This window comes from Onychostoma macrolepis, chromosome 06, assembly GCF_012432095.1.
Source record: "Onychostoma macrolepis isolate SWU-2019 chromosome 06, ASM1243209v1, whole genome shotgun sequence".
In the NCBI taxonomy this organism is placed as follows: Eukaryota; Metazoa; Chordata; class Actinopteri; order Cypriniformes; family Cyprinidae; genus Onychostoma; species Onychostoma macrolepis.
The window spans coordinates 16,404,832-16,423,800 of record NC_081160.1 but is presented as its reverse complement, the minus strand read 5'-3'; the positions used below and the strand labels follow the sequence as shown (position 1 = coordinate 16,423,800).

General features: G+C 37.6%; 2 protein-coding genes across 24 annotated transcripts in view; one reads left to right on the top strand and one right to left on the bottom strand.

Moving 5' to 3' along the window:
• The window catches only part of kif1aa (kinesin family member 1Aa), an 84,944-nt gene that overhangs the window by 65,503 nt on the left and 472 nt on the right, over positions 1-18,969 (bottom strand). For all 23 annotated transcript variants that reach the window (XM_058779706.1, XM_058779708.1, XM_058779716.1 and 20 more), the window contains exon 2: positions 2,612-2,936. The gene's annotated coding sequence lies outside the window, so the exon portion shown is untranslated. The remainder of the gene's footprint in view (positions 1-2,611; positions 2,937-18,969) is intronic.
• zgc:103559 (Allantoinase, mitochondrial) lies at positions 10,935-18,852 on the top strand. The gene is made up of 11 exons (XM_058779731.1): positions 10,935-11,454; positions 12,758-12,909; positions 13,131-13,245; positions 13,804-13,950; positions 14,169-14,214; positions 14,318-14,411; positions 14,541-14,727; positions 15,959-16,097; positions 17,476-17,648; positions 17,810-17,842; positions 17,918-18,852. Exons 1-11 carry the CDS (start codon positions 11,308-11,310, stop codon positions 18,062-18,064), a joined length of 1,380 nt encoding a protein of 459 aa, XP_058635714.1. The 5' UTR covers positions 10,935-11,307; the 3' UTR covers positions 18,065-18,852.

The window sequence follows — 18,969 nt, the reverse complement described above, 5'->3', positions numbered from 1 at the left end:
CTACAGTATATTTAATTTAGAATTTAGTGTTTGATAACTTTATCAATTTCTGTATATTTCCTACTAGCTGAAGGGCGCAGGTATGACATTTATTATAATGGCTTTATGTGAAGATTGTTTTAAATTCACCTAAATTAGAAGTTATTTTTTAAAGTCTAATAAATGTTAAAATTGATAGCTCTCAATTATACTGTAAAAAAAATAATTATAGAGAGAGCAGTAGTATTGGTATCAGTCATACTCACCTTCAGTCATAAAAAAAATAAATATGAAAAAATATACTTTATGTTGTTTCTACATTAATTTGAAGATTTAATGTGAAATTATTGCAATCTAAAAGTATATTTAAAAACTTTAATGTTAGGTGGGATTAATTGCGATAAATGTCAGAAAAAAGTGTGTGATTAGTTAATTTTTTTAATTGACTAAATATAATAAAAAATTATTGGTTTATTATTGTTACTAATATTATTATATTTATTATTTATTAGTTATATTGTTATTAAATATATACATTATAATAATTACATATGAAAAGCTGCTTACTAATTGACATTTTGATCTAAAATATTAACGTACACTAAATTTACAGTAAAATCTATATTCCTTCATCTATGTGCAGCTCTTCTGAAAAAAGAGAGGATATTACTCCTTTAGTAGCTCCATTATTATATATGCGCAGAGAGATATTGATTTAGACGTTCTCGATTGGAAATTAAATTAGACCTACTTTCGGGAAGGCTGTAAATCTTAGCTGCATATCACCATAGCAACTATGAGTATAATTTCTGTTGTATCTATAAAGAAATGGCAAGAAGGGATGACAGGCATGACAAGCAAAAACATGATTTCAGTGGTGACTTACGATGAGGTTAAATAATAAATCTAAAAATGTTCAATATTTCGATGTTCAGATCAAACAGGAAGACTGTGTTTATATGACCTCACCATAAAAGGATCATGCATGGTCAGCTACAGATCGAGAGAGATACTCAGCCCAGCAGCAACAAAAGAATTGCACGGCTGGCTAAATGTCAGTACGCTTCCTAGGATTACAATAACAGATAACAGAGCTGGCTGCCACAAACTCCGAGTTCAACTCAGCCTCCTAGTCAGACCAAAATGGAGGTACGATTAATGTGTCAGGGAAGATTTATGACCCATAAGACTCAATCTTGTTTTCAGCGAGTTCTGTTTCTGTTTATAAACGTGCTTGCTTCACTAACTAAGAGGTTTATTTGAAAAAAACGTAAAAAGAGCTCATATAGTGATCTCATGTGAGCTGCATTCTGCATTTTTCAATTAGACTAACATCACGCTGAGTCACATTCTGGTGTGACGGAGTGGGTTCAGTCTCTCTCATTACTCTCGTCTACTTAGAATACTTGACATGAACCTCAAAGGAAGCATGTCTGTTTGCAAGAAGTCAGAAAGCTGCAGTTTTTAGTGTTACTGGGTTGAAAACTATGAAATTGATTTTTATAATACATGTATTGTGTCCGGCATGCTGATTAACCAACGTATTCATGTCCATTATAAACAATTTGTGACTAACCTAATTAAATATTTTCATGTAACCTAAAAAATGTATATCATGCGGTAATATATTAATTGAATTGGTTTTATTCAAGATCGAAAATATTACTTAACAAGTCTTTCTTAATTGTTACACCAATGACAGTCATTTTTAAGGGTCAGATCAAGTCTTAAAGGGGTAGTAAAACACACAAGAAGATATTTTGAAGAATGTTGGTAACCAAACAGTGGCTGGTGGCCATTGATTTCCATTACATTGGAACAACATGAGGGTGAGTAAATGATTTTCATTTTTGGGTGAATTGTCCCTTGATCTGTCATTGGTGTAACAATTAAGTAAGACTTATTAAATAATATATATTTTTAAGTTATTTAGTTTACACATTATCACATGAAATTGGTTTGAAACAATTTGAGGGTGAGTAAATGATGAATTGTAATTTTGGGGTGAACTACGCCTTTAAGGTAATATTTTGCAATGTAGATCATACATCCATAATGGATTTTCTTTTTCTTTTTTGTCAGTTATGGTGCTCTTAAGTGTCAACAAATCTATATAAATCATTAATTTGCGTGGCATCATATGTAGAATATAGTGCTATAAGAGCACAGTGGGAATCATACGCAATTTCATATGTGTGTGTGTTACCAGTAGCCACTATATGTTTCCCAACTCGGTACCATATTAATAAAAATTTTTTTAAAAAACGTATAAATGATAATTCTTTCTCCCTTCTCTGATAAATTCTGGAATCGTGATTCATTACCTCTATCCTGAAGACATTACTATGTGGCTGCGAGCCTGAGACAATGAATGACAGTGCATTTATCTCACACGCACTTAGAAATATGTACACAAGGACAGAGGGCCATTTATGACGAACAACATCTGTTCCAATACTCAATAAAAAAACACTTCTCTGTCATAATAATAATGTCTGGATTTGTTGACAGGCTCTAAATGGCCGCACCCCACGGCAGTCCCACCCTGGTGACCCAACACCAAATAAACAGACAGAGCCTCATTAATACTGCATTGTCCTCTAGAACACGCTAACAATGAAAAAACTCTTACCTTTACAATGGTGATCCTCTGATGCTCTCAGCTATTGACTCTACAGATCAGCTCCCACTACTGCCTCTTGTGCTGGCTTCTCAAATTTTCTTTTTTCAGCTCTTCCTCTGATATGTCGAGAACCGTCTGCTTTTCCCTCTGTTTAACAGAGGATCCTTTATTTGCTCCAGCGAGGTGTGGCTGGATGCCCGGCGAGGCCTGCTTGTAAGGAGGAAGGCTTCTTGGATGAGAGATCTTTGAGTGCCCTGTAATGTAGAAGCCAAAATGGCTCTGCTGGCTGCCTAGAGCAGTGATGCTGAGACTGACTGAACCAGTGACATCATCACTGAGGAAGGCAGTAGCATCAATGCAGTAGAGAGGAAGAGAGTGAGAGGGGGAGGAGAAAGAGAGGGGGGGTGAGGGGGATGGGGATTAGATTCCCCGCGGAGTACGGTACACACACACACACACACACACACACACACGCGCACAAACATGGCTCTACATAACATGAGATTCAGCAGCTAATGCTGGACTGCATGCGTGTGCTATGTCAAAAGAAACCAAGTAATATAAATAATATTTTATATTTAGAAGAATTCTAAGTAATGCCATTAATGTATCTTTATGAAATATGCATTACAGAATTAGTCTATGCTGGGGGTTTTTAACGGCTATATTGATTAACGCTGAAGGTTGAAATTTTGTCTCAAATTGTACATGATGAAAAATGGCTAAAAGACAGAAGATAATGATGATGATTATATCGACTTCTAAGCTTTAACATTCCATCAATGGTTATGCTAAAGTTAATTTTTTAAGGTTAAAATTTTGTCTTACATTCTTGAGGATAAAAAAATCTTAATTTTTATGCAAGTTTAGGGGTAACTGAAAGACAATTTTATTATTATTCTTATTGCATCGACCTCTCTAACTTTTGACATTCCATCCATGCTTATGATAAAGTACAATTTGATTATTATTATTAATACTCTTTATTTATACTATTATTTCTTAAGGTTAAAATATTTGTCTTAAATTCTTGATGATGAAAAAAAAAATCTTAAAATCTAGGGTAATTGAAAGACAATTTATTATTATTATTGCTTCTAAGCATTAATGTTCCATCAATACTTATGCAACAATGAATGAATGAATAAATAAATAAATAGGTGAATAAATAAATAAATAAAGAGACAGACAGACAGACAGACAGATAGATATTCAAGTAAAAATGTTTTACTATAAATATAGTATTTCAGAAACTATGGTTCTCCAGGGTTGCTTATCATTTCAAATATTTACCTTTTTTTTCTAAACATGAATTGAAATGAATTGCAGAGAACTGTAAATAGTATTTGACCTCATTTTGGCCTTTCCTTTGAGCTATCTGTCAAGAAAAATCAGCTTTCCAGTGGGATTACTCTCAATTCACAAACTATTAGAGCAAATTGGACTGTGCTCTCCCCACAAATCCAGTAAACCCATGTAACACATTCATAAAGGAAGCTTTTCCCACTGACATTAATCCACCTCTATTCTTCTGACTCAGCCTCTGTTTGCATTTTCTAAAATCAGGAAATGAATTAGACTAAAAGGAAATGACACAGTAAAGAAATATATCTCATTATGGAATCAGGATTAAGTATGCCATTAGCGTATCTTTATAAAATTTGCATTACTGAAAAAAATTAGTCTATGTTGGGATTCTAATAACCTGATAAGAGTGCAAATCAATAATTAAAGTAATAAGAATTAAAGACAAAGTGATTTAGAAAGAGTTAAGGATAATAACCAAGCAGGCATGAATAGCTTGGAATATTTTTTTAAAGAGGCTTTATGCATGCGATTCAAAAGCTTTTTATTTAGTGTCTCTAGCTTCTATGTGACACTGCATACGTCAGAAAGAAAACAGACCAGCACATCAGTCTCTCTGAATGCTGTAATGATGATACAGTGTTTGTGAGCAGTTCAAAGCAATTGTTTGGTCTGTCCATGTACAATAGAGGGAAGGGATACAGACCATCCATGGCACATCCAGAACATACCATGGCAGTATTCACTTGGGTTTCACCCAAATCGGATACAAAACAATACAGTTTCTAATGTCCAGCTAATGAGCTGGTCACTGACTTCATCTAGGACTTCATTTTGTATTGTCTTTTTCTCTCCCTTTTCATTCTGTCATCTTTTTACTTGTTTTACACCTCCTTACACCTCTTTTTCTCATGCATTTTTGTCAACATGCCCCTTCCTCAAACGTCTGACCACTTACACAAATGCCTATATCAAACTGTACCCATTCTTGACTCATAATTCTTGACCCATTATCAAAGTATCCAAGGCAACTTATTCATGACACAAAAATCCATGTGTGTGACTCACATGGTTTTAGAAATGTTCATGTCCATCTCCATTCCATCTATTTTTCAGTAGTGTTATTACACAAAACAAAAATAATAATAATAATTACTACATTTATGTATACAGGTTCCACTTGTTTGTTACATGAATTCTATTGGTTTCAACATTAAAAGTGGAAAAAGATCTGACATTATATATTTTTTCACTTTATTATTATATTTGTTTGTTTTTTTGTCTTTAGTTTTTTTGAATACCCACTGTACATCCACTCACAATCAAAAACAAATATAAAAATTCTATATTTTATTTAATTAATTAAATAATTTATTTAAACAAGTATATTATAGTAAAATTAATATAAGTAATATTAAATCTGAGTCATAATATGTGTAATTTATAATTAATTAATATACTTTTTGTAGAATTAAAAATTATTTTATGATCATTAGGATTTTTATTTTTATTTATTTATTTTTGACATTATTTGACAATTAAACACTGACACCCCCATGATCAGTACTGTTATGTCAAAATATATTCTCATTACCATAATGAATATATGTGAACCCAGAAAACAAAAACAAAAAATTGCCAAGTAATTAATAATTAATAATAAATTATCAGTGTATTTGCTGCGTTGATTTTTTTTTTTCTTTTTCTGATTGTAATTCAGATTGGAGTTTTTTTTCTGATTGAGGCTTAGTGCTAAGACTGAATGTTTTTTTTTTTCATTCATTTATTTTCTTTATGCAACCATTTATCACTTTTTTTTCTCTTTTGATTTTGAATGGAAATGGGACATTTCTTTGATTTACTCTGGGATATGTCCCTGGCAGGAAGGCACAGCAAGCGCCGAGCAACCACAGCATTCAGTTAGACACAATGCCAGTCTGAGCAGTCCCTTGTGGCTGCTTTTCTCTCCTTCTGTCTCTTTCTCCTTCCCAACCCTTCCTGCTCCTCTGTCTCAGCTCAGTAGAGCAATGCTTTGAATAATTTATCCAGCTAAAGGGGTGCTGGTGTGGGCCTGACGCCTGATACCATCTTAAAGGGACAAGCTTTTAACTAGAATTAATACAGCTAATGATGATACAGGATAATGCAACCTATAGGTGTCCACAATACTCATACAAAAACAAACCTAATCTTACTACAACATAATATTCAGCTGTATTTTCAGTATGAGTGATTGATTCTAAAGTCATGCTTGTTATTTAACACTCCTCAGGGATGTGATTTTTCTGTATAAATACGGATTTTTGTATTTTCCAACCTCTGAGGGACGACCCATGTGATTAGTGTAGATCCGAGTTCCCTATCAATTTCAGTCTCTCGACGTCACGTCAGAAGCTGACGCTTTGGGAAAACACCTTTCTCCTGAAAATACTGAAGCCTTATTGAATAACGCTATTGCGTTGCAATAGCCAATGGCGTTCAAGCGCACGCATTTGGGAGTGCACCGCCCCATATAACGCGTTGCTTGGCACCATTTCCTCAGAATCTTTCTCCTTCATACAACACGTTAGAAGCTTCCTGCCATGGATTCATCGCCGAACAATTGGAATTTATACAGAATAAGTGTATTATTTTTGCCCTTCGAGCGTTCCGGTGAGAACGACGATGTCCATCAAAACTTGTGGAGTCTGCGAGGGACCCATCGAGCTCCCAGACGGACATGACTTGTGCGTCTTCTGCCTGGGCCGCATCCACGCGGAGGCCGCAGTCATTGAGTCCAATTGCCCTCATTGTGGGGAGATGTGCGTCAAGGCTATCCGAATGCGGATAGCCATCTTGCTCAACGAGCAGCCCAGTCTCAGCTTGCAACAATCTCCCTCCGCCAGCTATGCTGAGCCGTGGAAGACGAAGTCACGTCGCCCTGAGGTGGAAGCTGGCAGGCCTGCTGGTGAGCACATGTCGGCACTATACAGACGGGGCGTGATGATGGGACAGGTAAGCAGACGCAAAACTGTCATGATGAGGAGCCCTTTGAGATGGCAGCCCAGCCTTCAGTGTCTGGACGGACACGGAGAGGTGATTCATTTAGCCCTCGAGCAGTTTTATGCTCAAGTCCATCACCAGCATGTTCTCATTCGTTTGGACAACATGGCAGTGGTGGCATACATAAATCACCAAGGCGGCATCAGCTCGCGGCCCCTCTTGAGGCTCGCGACGACGCTCCTGTTGTGGGCAGACCAACATCTCCTATCTATTCGAGCTGTCCATGTCCCCGACCACTTGAACTGCGGAGCGAACATGCTGTTGAGAGAGGGTTTACTCCAAGGGGAATGGAGATTACATCCTCAAACAGTGAGTATGATTTGGAACGTATTCGGGCAAGGGGAAGTGGACCTCTTCGCATCAGCGGAGAACACTCACAAGCCATTATTCTTTTCCCTGACGGAACAATCCACCTTGGGAGTGGATGCGCTCGCCCACTTTTCTGCCTGTAAAGCTCCTCCATCAAGTGCTGTGCAAGATCAGGAAGGAGAGGGAAACAGTACTGTTGGTCACGCCGAAATGGCCCACACAGCCTTGGTTCTCGGGCCTGTTAGAACTGCTGTCAAGACAGCCTTGGACAATTCCACTGAGGAAGGACCTTCTGTCTCAAGCAGAAGGCTCGATCTGGCATCCCCAACCAGAACTATGGGATCTGCATGTTTGGCCGCTCAGCGGAGCTCGCCAATAATTACACTCCCTCAGCGTGTGCTAGGTACTATTACGGAAGCACGAGCTCCTTCTACAAGACGTTTGTATGCTCACAAATGGAGGGTATTTGAGACCTGGTGCAGTTCACGAACGGAAGACCCGGTAAATTGCCCTACGGCAGTTATTCTGTCCTTCTTGCAAGAGCGTTTGGATGCAGGACGTGTGCCTTCCACACTCAAAGTATACGTAGCCGCTATATCTGCATATCATAATGGGACTGACAAGTGGTCAGTTTGTTGGAATGATCTGGTAATCAAATTTCTACTAGGGGCGAGACGGATGAACCCCTCCCGCCCGCCTACTGTCCTCACCTGGGATTTAGCTTTGGTTCTAAAGGCTTTGTCATGCACACCGTTTGAACCACTTCAGTCGTCTTCATTAAAAATGCTCTCCTATAAGACCGTACTTTTACTAGTGCTAGCGTCAGTAAAAGCGTCAGTAGTGTGGGCGACATGCACACTCTTTCAGTCAGCAACTCCTGCATGGATTTCGGCCCCGGTGACTGCAAGGTAATTCTCAAACTCAGGGAGGAGTATGTCCCTAAAGTGCTCTCGACACCGTTCAGAGACCAGGTTATAACTCTGTCAGCATTCACCCAGAGTGATTTTGCAACGGGGGAAAAACCCCCGTTCATAGGACCTCATAGGTCTTGAATCTAAGGTGCTTAACTGGGGTTGGTACCGCATGCCTATGTGCGCCTACCGCCGGAGAGTCACTTCATCTGCTCCCCTTATGCTGAGCAACCCTTCGCGGTAACGCGGTGTGATTTGACATGTTCCCCAAAGCGTTAGCTTCTGATGCGACATCGAGAGACCGAAATTGATAGGGAACGTCTCCGGTCGGTTCCCTGAAATGACGGAACGAGACATCGCGATCAGGCCATGTTACTCATGCTCAGGGTCTTTGGCTTGCATTTCTTGCATTTCGAAAGATTCTGAGTAAATGGCGCCAAGCGACGCGTTATATAGGGGGCGGTGCACTCCCATATGCGCGCGCTTGAACGCCATTGGCTATTGCAACGCAATAGCGTTGTTCAATAAAGCTTCAGTATTTTCAGGAGAAAGGTGTTTCCCCAAAGCGTCAGCTTCTGACGCAACGTCTCATTCCCTCATTTCAGGGAACCAAGGTTCCGCAAGTAACCAGAGACGTTTTTTGGCCTTAAAATGGCCTTAAGCTATTACCTAAATAAACTGCGAAAAGATTGTTTTCTAAAACATCATGGACAGAATGAGCCATCTGCAGGACAATTAAAAGCATTCAAATGGTTCAAAGTGCCAAACATGAGTAGATTCAGTGCTGAAACGTGTTACTCGACCCGGTGACTTTTTATGAATGGCGGTGAGAATTTGAAATTGCTAGTGCTGTCATAAAATTCGCAACGGTTGTGATGTAATTATATAATAGGTTGTAATCTGACGCGCTACATGTCTGCTGTTACAGTGCTGCTTTTAGTTTCGATTCACTGTTAGTGCTGGCTGTGCTGCCGCGTGCGCTTGGTTTGAGCCACTTTAATTTGCATTTGGGAACACAACATTCGTCAAGACATTAGAAACGTTTATAAATCTGTTGTTGTATACAAAGAGAAGTTTCAGTGTCACGTGATCTTTCAGAAATCATACTAATATGCTGATTTCCTGCTCAAGAAACATTTCTGATTATTATCAATGTTAAAAGTAGTTTTGCTGCTTAATATTTTTGTAGAAACAATGATGCCACTCAAATGCAGTGTTGGGCACGTTACTTTAAAAAAGTAATTAGTTATAGTTACTAGTTACTTCTCACAAATAGTAACTGAGTAACATCATTATAAAAGTAACTAATTACCAGGGAAAGTAACTATTGCGTTACTTTTAAAAAAAATTTCAAATGTCAAATAACTTTGGATGCCCCTAATATTAAATATGTTAAATTAATGAAATAGACACTAAAAAGAATAAATTATTATTATAAAATATTGTACATTAATCTACACTATTTATCTACTGACACTTAGTACCAGTCAGTCAAGCATTATAATATAATATTATGATAATTTAATATTATATGATGGTAGAACTTTAGTAATTATGTTGTTATGTTGTCATTGTGAATGTGTTTATTAGTGAATGTCAGTAGATTATGGTTATTGTAAATAAAGTCCTTTGCTTCAAAACTCCTACGTCTCCGCGAGTCCCTGGCGTCAACAACGTGACAGAAGACCAAACCAAAACAGAAATGGAAGTCGCCGCTCCCATCCTCGCCCTTGCCCGCCAGGATCTCCCCTTCTACGAGTTTGCGGAGGAGTTTTGCAAATTTTTGCAAGTTTTGCATCCTCCACCTGTTCCGGCTTGGGGTCTCGTACCACCGCCCCGTGGACCTCCCAGACACCACAGGATTGTGCTGGAGGGAAGGGGTCTACCAGTGTCTGGGAAGTGTCCGGTCCCGAGTCGGAACCAGCCCGCCGCCCGCGAGCCCGTTGACCGAGAGAATGGCAAGCCCGCCACCAGAGAGTATGGCAAGCCCGCCGGCAGAGAGAATGGCAAGCCCGCCGGCAGAGAGAATGGCAAGTGCCACTAAGGCACTCCCCAGTGCCTGCGCCACAAAGGCGCCTCTCTATCTCCGCGCTTCCAGAGCACCCCCAAGAGTCCGCGCATCCAGACCGCCCCCCTGTGCCTGCGCCACGAAGCGCCTCCATATCTCCGCGCTTCCAAAGCACCCCCAAAAATCCGTGCTGCCAGAGCAGGGGGTAGTAAGGTTCCTGCCATAGAAGCCGAGGTAAGGGTCGAGGCCGAGGTCTCAGAGGCAGACCCGCCATGGCCTCCCGAGTCCCCGGACCCGCCATGGAGGCCGTCCATTCCAGTACTCTGCCCCTTGAGGCCAGAGCGCCCACCCCCCCTCCCCGTTGGATGTTGTACGGCGCGGGACGCGCCTTTTGGGAGGGGGGGTAGTGTCAGACTGTGTCTCAGCATCTTGTGTTTCCCCTCCTCTTGTGACCTTATTTGGAGTTCCTGTCCTTTTCCTAGTTTATGTCATCATTAGTTAATTAGTCCCCAGCCCTGTGTCATGAATTATCTCGTTTCCCAGTGTTCTTAAGCCCTGTGTTTCCTAGTCTCAGTGTTCAGTCTTGTTTCGTCATATGTTATGTTGTCATTGTGAATGTGTTTATTAGTGAATGTCAGTAGATTATGGTTATTGTAAATAAAGTCCTTTGCTCCGAAACTCCTACGTCTCCGCGTGTCCCTGGCGTCAACAACGTGACAAATATATTATAGTACTTTATTATAATATATTTTATTATATTGTTATCATGAGTATTAAATGCTGATTTTAATTTTTTACAGGACAATAGTATGTATTATTACAATATAAGATATATCTTTTAATGTGCTAAAATATATATTTTTAATAATAAGTGCTGGGGACGTGGCTTGTGGGCATAATTTGGGGCATTGTCAGATTTTCCTTCTTTTTTGTCTCTAGCTGATCACATGCCTGACTCCTCTAAAACTAAATGGCTTTTTATTAACAATCTAAATGTTACAGGTCAAACAACTGTTGACACTCACATAAAGATCAACAAGGGAGGTACATTGACCTTAGAGTGAAAGCTTTTGCTGCCAGGACAGTGAAAGACAGAAGCTCATATCGGCTACACAAGATACACTGCAGACATGGAGCCAGGATCAACTGTCAGTGCTGTGCGGAGCCAGAGGGTTTTGTGTAGAGAGGAAATTCGACCTGCAGTTATCGTAATAAAGGAAGGAAAGATTCATAGCATTCTGCATGATTCAGAAGCTTCAGCGCACACAGCTGGAAAGGTGAGCTAGACTGTGAGAGTGAGACATACGCCACCTGCTGGAGACCACAAGCACGGCAGTCCTCAGGTGTAATCCATAAGGACTCCTGTTTTATTCACTGATATGATTATAGAAAATGTGGTCAATGTCAATAAGCAAAATATAAAAATTTTATATTGTGAAAATTTCACATTTTTTATAGAACATTTCTGAAATATTTCTAGCCTATATATATATATATATATTTGATAGGGAGAGCGGGGATAGTTGTCATATAGATAAGTCAGCAGTTTGGCAAGTTTGACCTTCTTCAAAACCTTCTTAATTTAGAATATTTTATGGGAATTTTGTTCTTCAAACTAAAATACACTAATTGAAACTAGCTAATCTAATAAGTATTAGTGTGTAAAAAAGTGAATTCAATAAAATTACACTGGCATTAAAGAAAGGGTCAATTAAATTATAGAGGTATATATTAACCAAAAGGTTGAATTATGCTCTCATAACAAAGGTATTTTTCATAAATGTTTAAATTACAATAGTTGTTGGTAAACAGAATGCTTTGATATTTATCTGTTACCTTTTATATTTTTTTGCTGTTTAATGATTTTTGTTTCATGAGTATTTAAATTTAGCTAAAACAAAGAGAGAAGCTGTTAAAATGTTGTTTTTTGCACTTTCCAATACTACAACCTGTGCCTACAAAGTAAACAAATATCTATAAATATCAATGTGTGTTCAATTAACTTTATTGTTTCCTAGCATAGTCACACTTTTATTTTAAGGTCCATTTCTCACTATTAACAAACCATTAACTATGACTTTTGTTTCAATAAACTCATAATTTGTTGATTATTAATAGTTAGTAAGGTAGTTGTTAAGTTTAGGGTAGGATTTGGGATGTAGAATATGGTCATGCAGAATATGTGCTTTATAAGTACTAATAAACAGGCAATATGTTATTAATAGGCATGCTAATAAACAACTAGTTAATGGTGAGAATTGGTCCCGATACTAAAGTGTTACCCCTAGCATAATTATTATTATTAACCTGGCAACCAGGCAAGTCACTTAAGAACAAGTACTTATTTTCAACAACAGCCTGGCAGGACAATTCAAATCTCCTGGATGCTTTATTTAAAAATAATAAAACAAGAGGATTTTTCATCATTTTCAGGGTGTGGTAAGATGTCACTGTTTTAAATGTACTAATTACAATATTTATTGGTCAATAGATTAGGTTTGATATTTATTTTTAACATCCCTAACAATCTAATTAAACATTTTTCATTTCTGCACTAACTAGACAGCATCTTTCTAACAGGTAGTGGATGTGGGGAACAGTCTAATAATGCCAGGTATAGTGGACTGTCATGTTCATGTTAATGAACCAGGCCGTACCTCCTGGGAAGGGTATTGGACCGCCACTCAAGCAGCTGCTGCTGGAGGAGTCACCACAATTGTAGACATGCCTCTGTGAGTGTAGACTTTCAAATTAACATTCAATAATAATGACTAAACTGGCTTTTCAATTATACTGGATGGCAGATCTGGAGAAGTCTATGAGTTATTATTATGAATGAAAAAAAAAAAGTTAAAATTCTCCCAGTCTCCCCCACTCCCTTGTATACTGTTTAGAAATAATATAATTGATAAATAACATAAAACTGACAAGATGATTAATTCATGGTACACAGAAACAGCATCCCACCAACTACAACTCTTAGAAACTTTCATGAGAAGCTGCGTGCTGCTACAGGACAGTGTTTTGTAGACACAGCATTTTGGGGAGGAGTCATCCCTGGAAACAAGGTACTTACATAAAATACAAACTACAAAAATACAAAATACATTTCAGTTACAGCCTGTTGTTTAACCTTCTAATATTCAAGTATTGTCTCTCAATGTTGGGAATGCACCCAATCTAAAGTTAGATATTAACCAAAAGGTTGAATATGCTTTCATAAAGGTATTTTCTCATAAATGTATGTATTACAATAGTTTAATTCTGGAATAAAATTGCATTTTTTAACAAATCAGTTGAGTAAATGATTCAATGATTTACTCCAAAAGACATCAGCTGTCTCCAAATATGCATTCTCCATACTGATTCATACTGCACACATACACAATACTATATAACACTTTTTAAGTAAGTACTTATTCAAAAGAAGCAAGTAGCTAAATTTACTTTAGACGCAGCTATCTACTTGTTTGCTTCTTCAATGAATCAGCGTTTTTGAAGGCATTGGTTGAGTAAGTGATTCAACGATTCACTTCTAAAGATACTGGTGTAAAAATGTGTTGCCAAAATAACAATATTTTCTTTGTTTGTCTGCCTGCCCATCTCTATCTGTTTGTCCATCTCAGCTGGAGCTGAGGCCGATGGTTCAGGCTGGTGTTGCTGGATTTAAGTGCTTTCTGATTCACAGTGGAGTGGATGAGTTTCCTCATGTGAGTGATGCTGATCTGCATGCAGCTATGAAACAGCTCCAGGGCACAGGAAGCGTTCTGCTGGTGAGCCATCTCTTTTTCTGCTTGCCCCAATCATTTCAATCTGATATCTGATTTCATGAAACATTTCTGCCATAATGAGTACCTTATAATAAGTACCAATGGTAAAATTGTGCACAATTGTCAATGAGAAAAAGGCATCTGGTCAGACAATTTAGTATTAGGCATAATTATGGAAATATAATTATGGAACTTAAAGTAATGAAATCTATTTGGTTTAGTTTCATGCAGAGCGAGAAGTCCAGCATGCAGCTGCTGAGAAAGGGGGTATGAATAATAATTTCATGTAAATTAAATTTCAGTTCTACTTGAAATCATGAACATGTATTATTTTTAAAATAGAAATTCCTGCTTTACTCTTCCTCCTCAGATCCACATGAATATTCCACCTTCCTGAGGTCCAGGCCTGACATTATGGAGCTTGAAGCCATCCGTACAGTCACTCAGCTCTGCTTACAATATCAGTATGTTATGATGAGACCATTTAGAGTGAAGTCCTCAACTTTTGATTATCTAATAGCTGCTTCTGCACACTATGGGTAGCTAATTAAGATGAGTTGTGAGAAGTCAGCATTTTCTGTTCTTATTATCAGAGTAAGATGTCACATTGTGCACCTGTCATCAGCCCAGCCTCTGGAGCTCATCAGAGCAGCAAGAAAGGCTGGAGCTCCACTGACTGTAGAGACCACCCATCACTACCTCAACCTGTGTGCAGAGAACATTCCAGCGCGTGCAACTCAGTTTAAATGCTGCCCCCCGATACGAGACACAGCCAACCGGGTATCAGCAATACGCAGTACAGACAATGAAACAGATTCAGGTTGACAGAAAAAGCTGATCAACAAAAGTTGGTCTGGATCATATTTCTGTAAAATGTACACAAACTCGTTGTTGACCTTAAAATTAATTACTTTCTTCTGTGGAACACTACATTTTGAAGAATACACAGGTCATTTCCCCATGCAATTACAACTGAAGAGGACTGGAGATTATGTCAAACCACCACCATAAAAGAGACTCATGCACTATATTTCAGGTTTTCTGGAGTCATACAATTTAGATTTGTGAGAGGAACAAACTGAAATTTTCTGATATTCTTTGCCTCCAGTCTCATTTGACCACTTGGAACCATATCAGTCTTGTTTGTGAATTATTTTTGACCAGTTTTGTGAACTGGATCAACAGATTCATTGGCTATGTTTAGACTGCAAGCAAATCAGGTTTTTTTTTTTTTTAATCAAATCAGATCTTTTCATGCAGACTGTCTGCATTATTAATTGCAAGTGATCAAATCAGATTTGTGTGTTCACACATAACCAAAGCAACCAATGCAGACAAGTTGGTTATGACGCAAGTGTACCCACATTTTTGATGAGGCTTTCAAAACAGATGCAGGAAAAATGGAGGTGCATCATCTTGATCTCCAAATAAGCGCCCTGTCAAGTTGTGGCTTAGAACTTCGCTGTCGCGCAAGAAAAAGGCGACGGAGGAGGCCTCCTTTCAAATATAGTATGAATACTTTTGGCATTTTCTTTTTTCTTTAGCTGTACTTTCAAAAACCCATCTGGATAATATCTGGATATGCAAATAATCAGATCTGACGGTCTGAACAAGGCCTATGAAAAGAGAGTCAAAAAGAATGATTCACTCACAAATCGGACATCACTTATTCTCTACTAAATTCCCACAATGTTATCATATCAGATTTGGAATAATTGTAATATAGAACACAAGACATGTGGACTTTATTTACTTACTTAATTTAATACTTTGATTACGGTGCTTTTGGATCCATTTTGAAGCTTGAAGGCTCCCCATTACTTTAAAAATTGTTCAAAAATTGAAAATTTCTCTTTTTGTGTTCCACAGAAGAAAGTCAGTTAGACAGCTTTGGAACATAATTTACATTTTGGGTGTACAAGTCTCTTTTGATTGTTCTATGAACTTCCACAATCACAGTGCATTCTAACCATAATCTGTTATAGTCAAACTATAATCTGTTTCTTTTCAGGAGCTCTTATGGTCTGCACTCAAAGCTGGTGATATTGATATGGTTGTGTCAGATCATTCACCATGCACACCTGACCTAAAGTGTTTAGACAGTGGTGATTTCACACAGGCGTGGGGAGGGATCTCTTCTCTGCAGTTTGGTAGGCTGTCACTGTACTAATATGCTCATGTACTCACATAATGGCCAAAGTCCTTTGTGAGGCAAACAGTGGTCCACCAACAATTTACCAATCAGACTAATGATTAACTAAAAAAAAAAAAAAAACCTGACGTTCAGGGATCAAGACAGTGTCCCAGATTGGACCCAGCTTTAAAAAAAAATATCTACACTTGTACAAATAAAGTATATGTGACCCTGGACCACAAAACCATCATAAGTGTCAATTTTTTCGAAATTGAGATTTCTACATCATCTGAAAGCTGAATAAATAAGCTTTTCATTGATGTATAGTTTGTTAGGACAATATTTGGCCGTGATACAACTATATGAAAATCTGGAATCTGAGGGTGCAAAAAAAATCGAAATACTGAGAAAATCACCTTTAAAGTTGTCTAAATGAAGTTCTTAGCTATGCATATTACTGATCAAAACTTAAGTTTTGTTATATTTACGGTAGAAAATTCACTAAATATCTTCATGGAACATGATCTTTACTTAATGTTCTAATGATTTTTGGCATAAAATAAAAATGGATCATTTTGACCCATACAATGTATTTTTGGCTATTGCTAAAAATATACCCCAGCGACTTAAGACTGGTTTTGTGGTCCAGGCTCACATTTGAACTTGCATTTAGCATGGAATTCTGCCTCATCCGGTCATAAAATTTGACCTGAACAAAAGACAAACACAGTATGATGAAAACAAATTACACACAAACCAGGATGTTCTACAGCACTATTAGCAACATTGTTTCAACAAATGAAACCAAAGCTGTTTGCAAAAGATTCACAACGCTGAGGAGAACGACACAGCACACAAACATCAACATCATGTTTTGGAGCTACTTTGCTAAATCAGGGCCTGGACTGCTAGCTATCACTGATAGAAAGCTCAAGCTCAAGTTTATCAGGACATATTTGCATGGGAATGAAAGGCCATTTGTCTTCCAGTTGAAGCTCAACAGAAGTTGGGTGATGCAACAGGACAACGACCCAAAGATCAGACGTAAATCAACAACAAAATGGGATCAGCAGAAGAAAATAGGCCTTTGGATTGACGCTGAGGAATAGTGAGAAATAGTGCGGGTCTCATCAGTAATTACAGTACTTGTGTAGGTTATTGCTTCCAAAAAATGTTCACTTATTTTTTCCACCCTGAACTGTATATTTACACTGTGAATTGTTGGCTATTATCAAATTTTATGGCCGAATGAATTTGTGCAGAAATTCATGGTATCATAAGTTAAATGACCAAATGCAAAAGTGTTCGTCATGTATTTTGAGTAAGCAAAGACCTAGAAAGATGTTTCATATGGTCTTACTAAAATTGTCATTCATCTAGCTGTTTACCAACAGGTTTATCTTTGTTCTGGACATCAGCTTCTAAAAGAGGGCTTTCATTTTTTGACGCAGTAAGACTCTTGTGTAAAGAGCCTGCTCAACTCTGTCGCCTTGACGACCAAAAAGGGAGTCTCATTCCAGGTCACGATGCAGACTTAGTCATTTGGGATCCGGAAAAAGAGTTTACGGTGAGAAAGACAGGGATTCACTCAAGGGGGCTGAGATGAGATGCTCTAAACGACTGACAGCAAGATAGAACATGCTTGTTGCTAAAATTCTGTCTTCCTCTATAAATATACTGACAGCTTTTTGGAGCCTGCAAGTGAATGCATATCTTTTCGTTTCCTAGGTGAACGAAGACGACATACATCACAAAAACAAGGTAGATTAAATTTTACTCAGTATAACTGTTCATGTAAAAGAAATTGTTTCTTTTTCATTTTTTCTTTCTTTTCAGTTAACACCGTACCTTGGTCTTGCTCTGCAAGGGAAGGTGAAGGCCACTATAGTTCGAGGGAAGGTGGTTTACAGTCATGGCTCTTTAAGTTCTAAGCCTCTTGGGAAGCATCTCTTTATTCAGCATAAGACACCATCCCCTTTGTAAACTAAGCACATTACATTATCTCACCTTACTCATCACTGTTAGGATGTGCTACGGTAAAAATGGTGTTGTGTGGCATGTAATTTTAGAGTACAATTTATTTAAATGATTGTGCAGTATTGTGGTATATTCAAAAATGCATTGGGTAACACTTTGCACAAACACTAACTACTACTACTAAAACTAATTTCAGAATTAACCTAATACTTAATCTTAATGGGATAGGCCATCCAAAAAAGAACATTCTGTCATAATTTACTTCTTATAGCATTTCAAACTTGTATGACTTTCTTTCTTCTGTGGAAGATAAAAGAAGTTATTTTGAAGAAAGTTCTAAATGACTTCGATTCCCATTGTATTTTTTGTCCATACAATGAAAGTCAATGGAAACTGAAACATTCTTTAAAATATCCTCTTTAAGTATGTAAAATATGTCATGGAGCTTTTTGAACATCTTAAGCTGATATTCTCTTTAAAACTGTTATAGAATTTGTAAATGTACATAAATGTTAAACATATATTTGAGCCAATTAAAATATCTGTGTGGTCTCTTAGACTCCCAAAATACAGAATTTATGCAATAGTACTTTATGCATTAAAATATGAATGTGAGTAATTTTGGGACATTTTCATTCAATCAATTAATATTATTTGTTAATTAATAATGAATACTGGTAACATGCAATGTTGTTATTGTCCAAGCTCTATTTTTAAATGTAGGTTTCTTCAAGAAATAATAGAAGTAATTAATGTTTAACCCAACTTCAAAGCAAAACTGTGAATTTCAAAGTTTGCTTTAAATTTTTAGAATTCATTTAATGGTTTACATGTAAAATACATTATCAATAAAGCATTTTGAAATTCTTTAACTGATATTTGTGGTTTACTTGTTTTAATGAGCAGACATT

Excerpts from the sequence above, each read along its gene's own strand:
- zgc:103559 (XM_058779731.1), top strand. The coding sequence starts at position 11,308 with ATGGAGCCAGGATCAACTGTCAGTGCTGTGCGGAGCCAGAGGGTTTTG. Across the intron at positions 13,951-14,168 it reads GCACAGGAAGCGTTCTGCTG|TTTCATGCAGAGCGAGAAGT; the intron begins GTGAGCCATCTC and ends TATTTGGTTTAG. Across the intron at positions 14,412-14,540 it reads CAGCTCTGCTTACAATATCA|AGTAAGATGTCACATTGTGC; the intron begins GTATGTTATGAT and ends TCTTATTATCAG.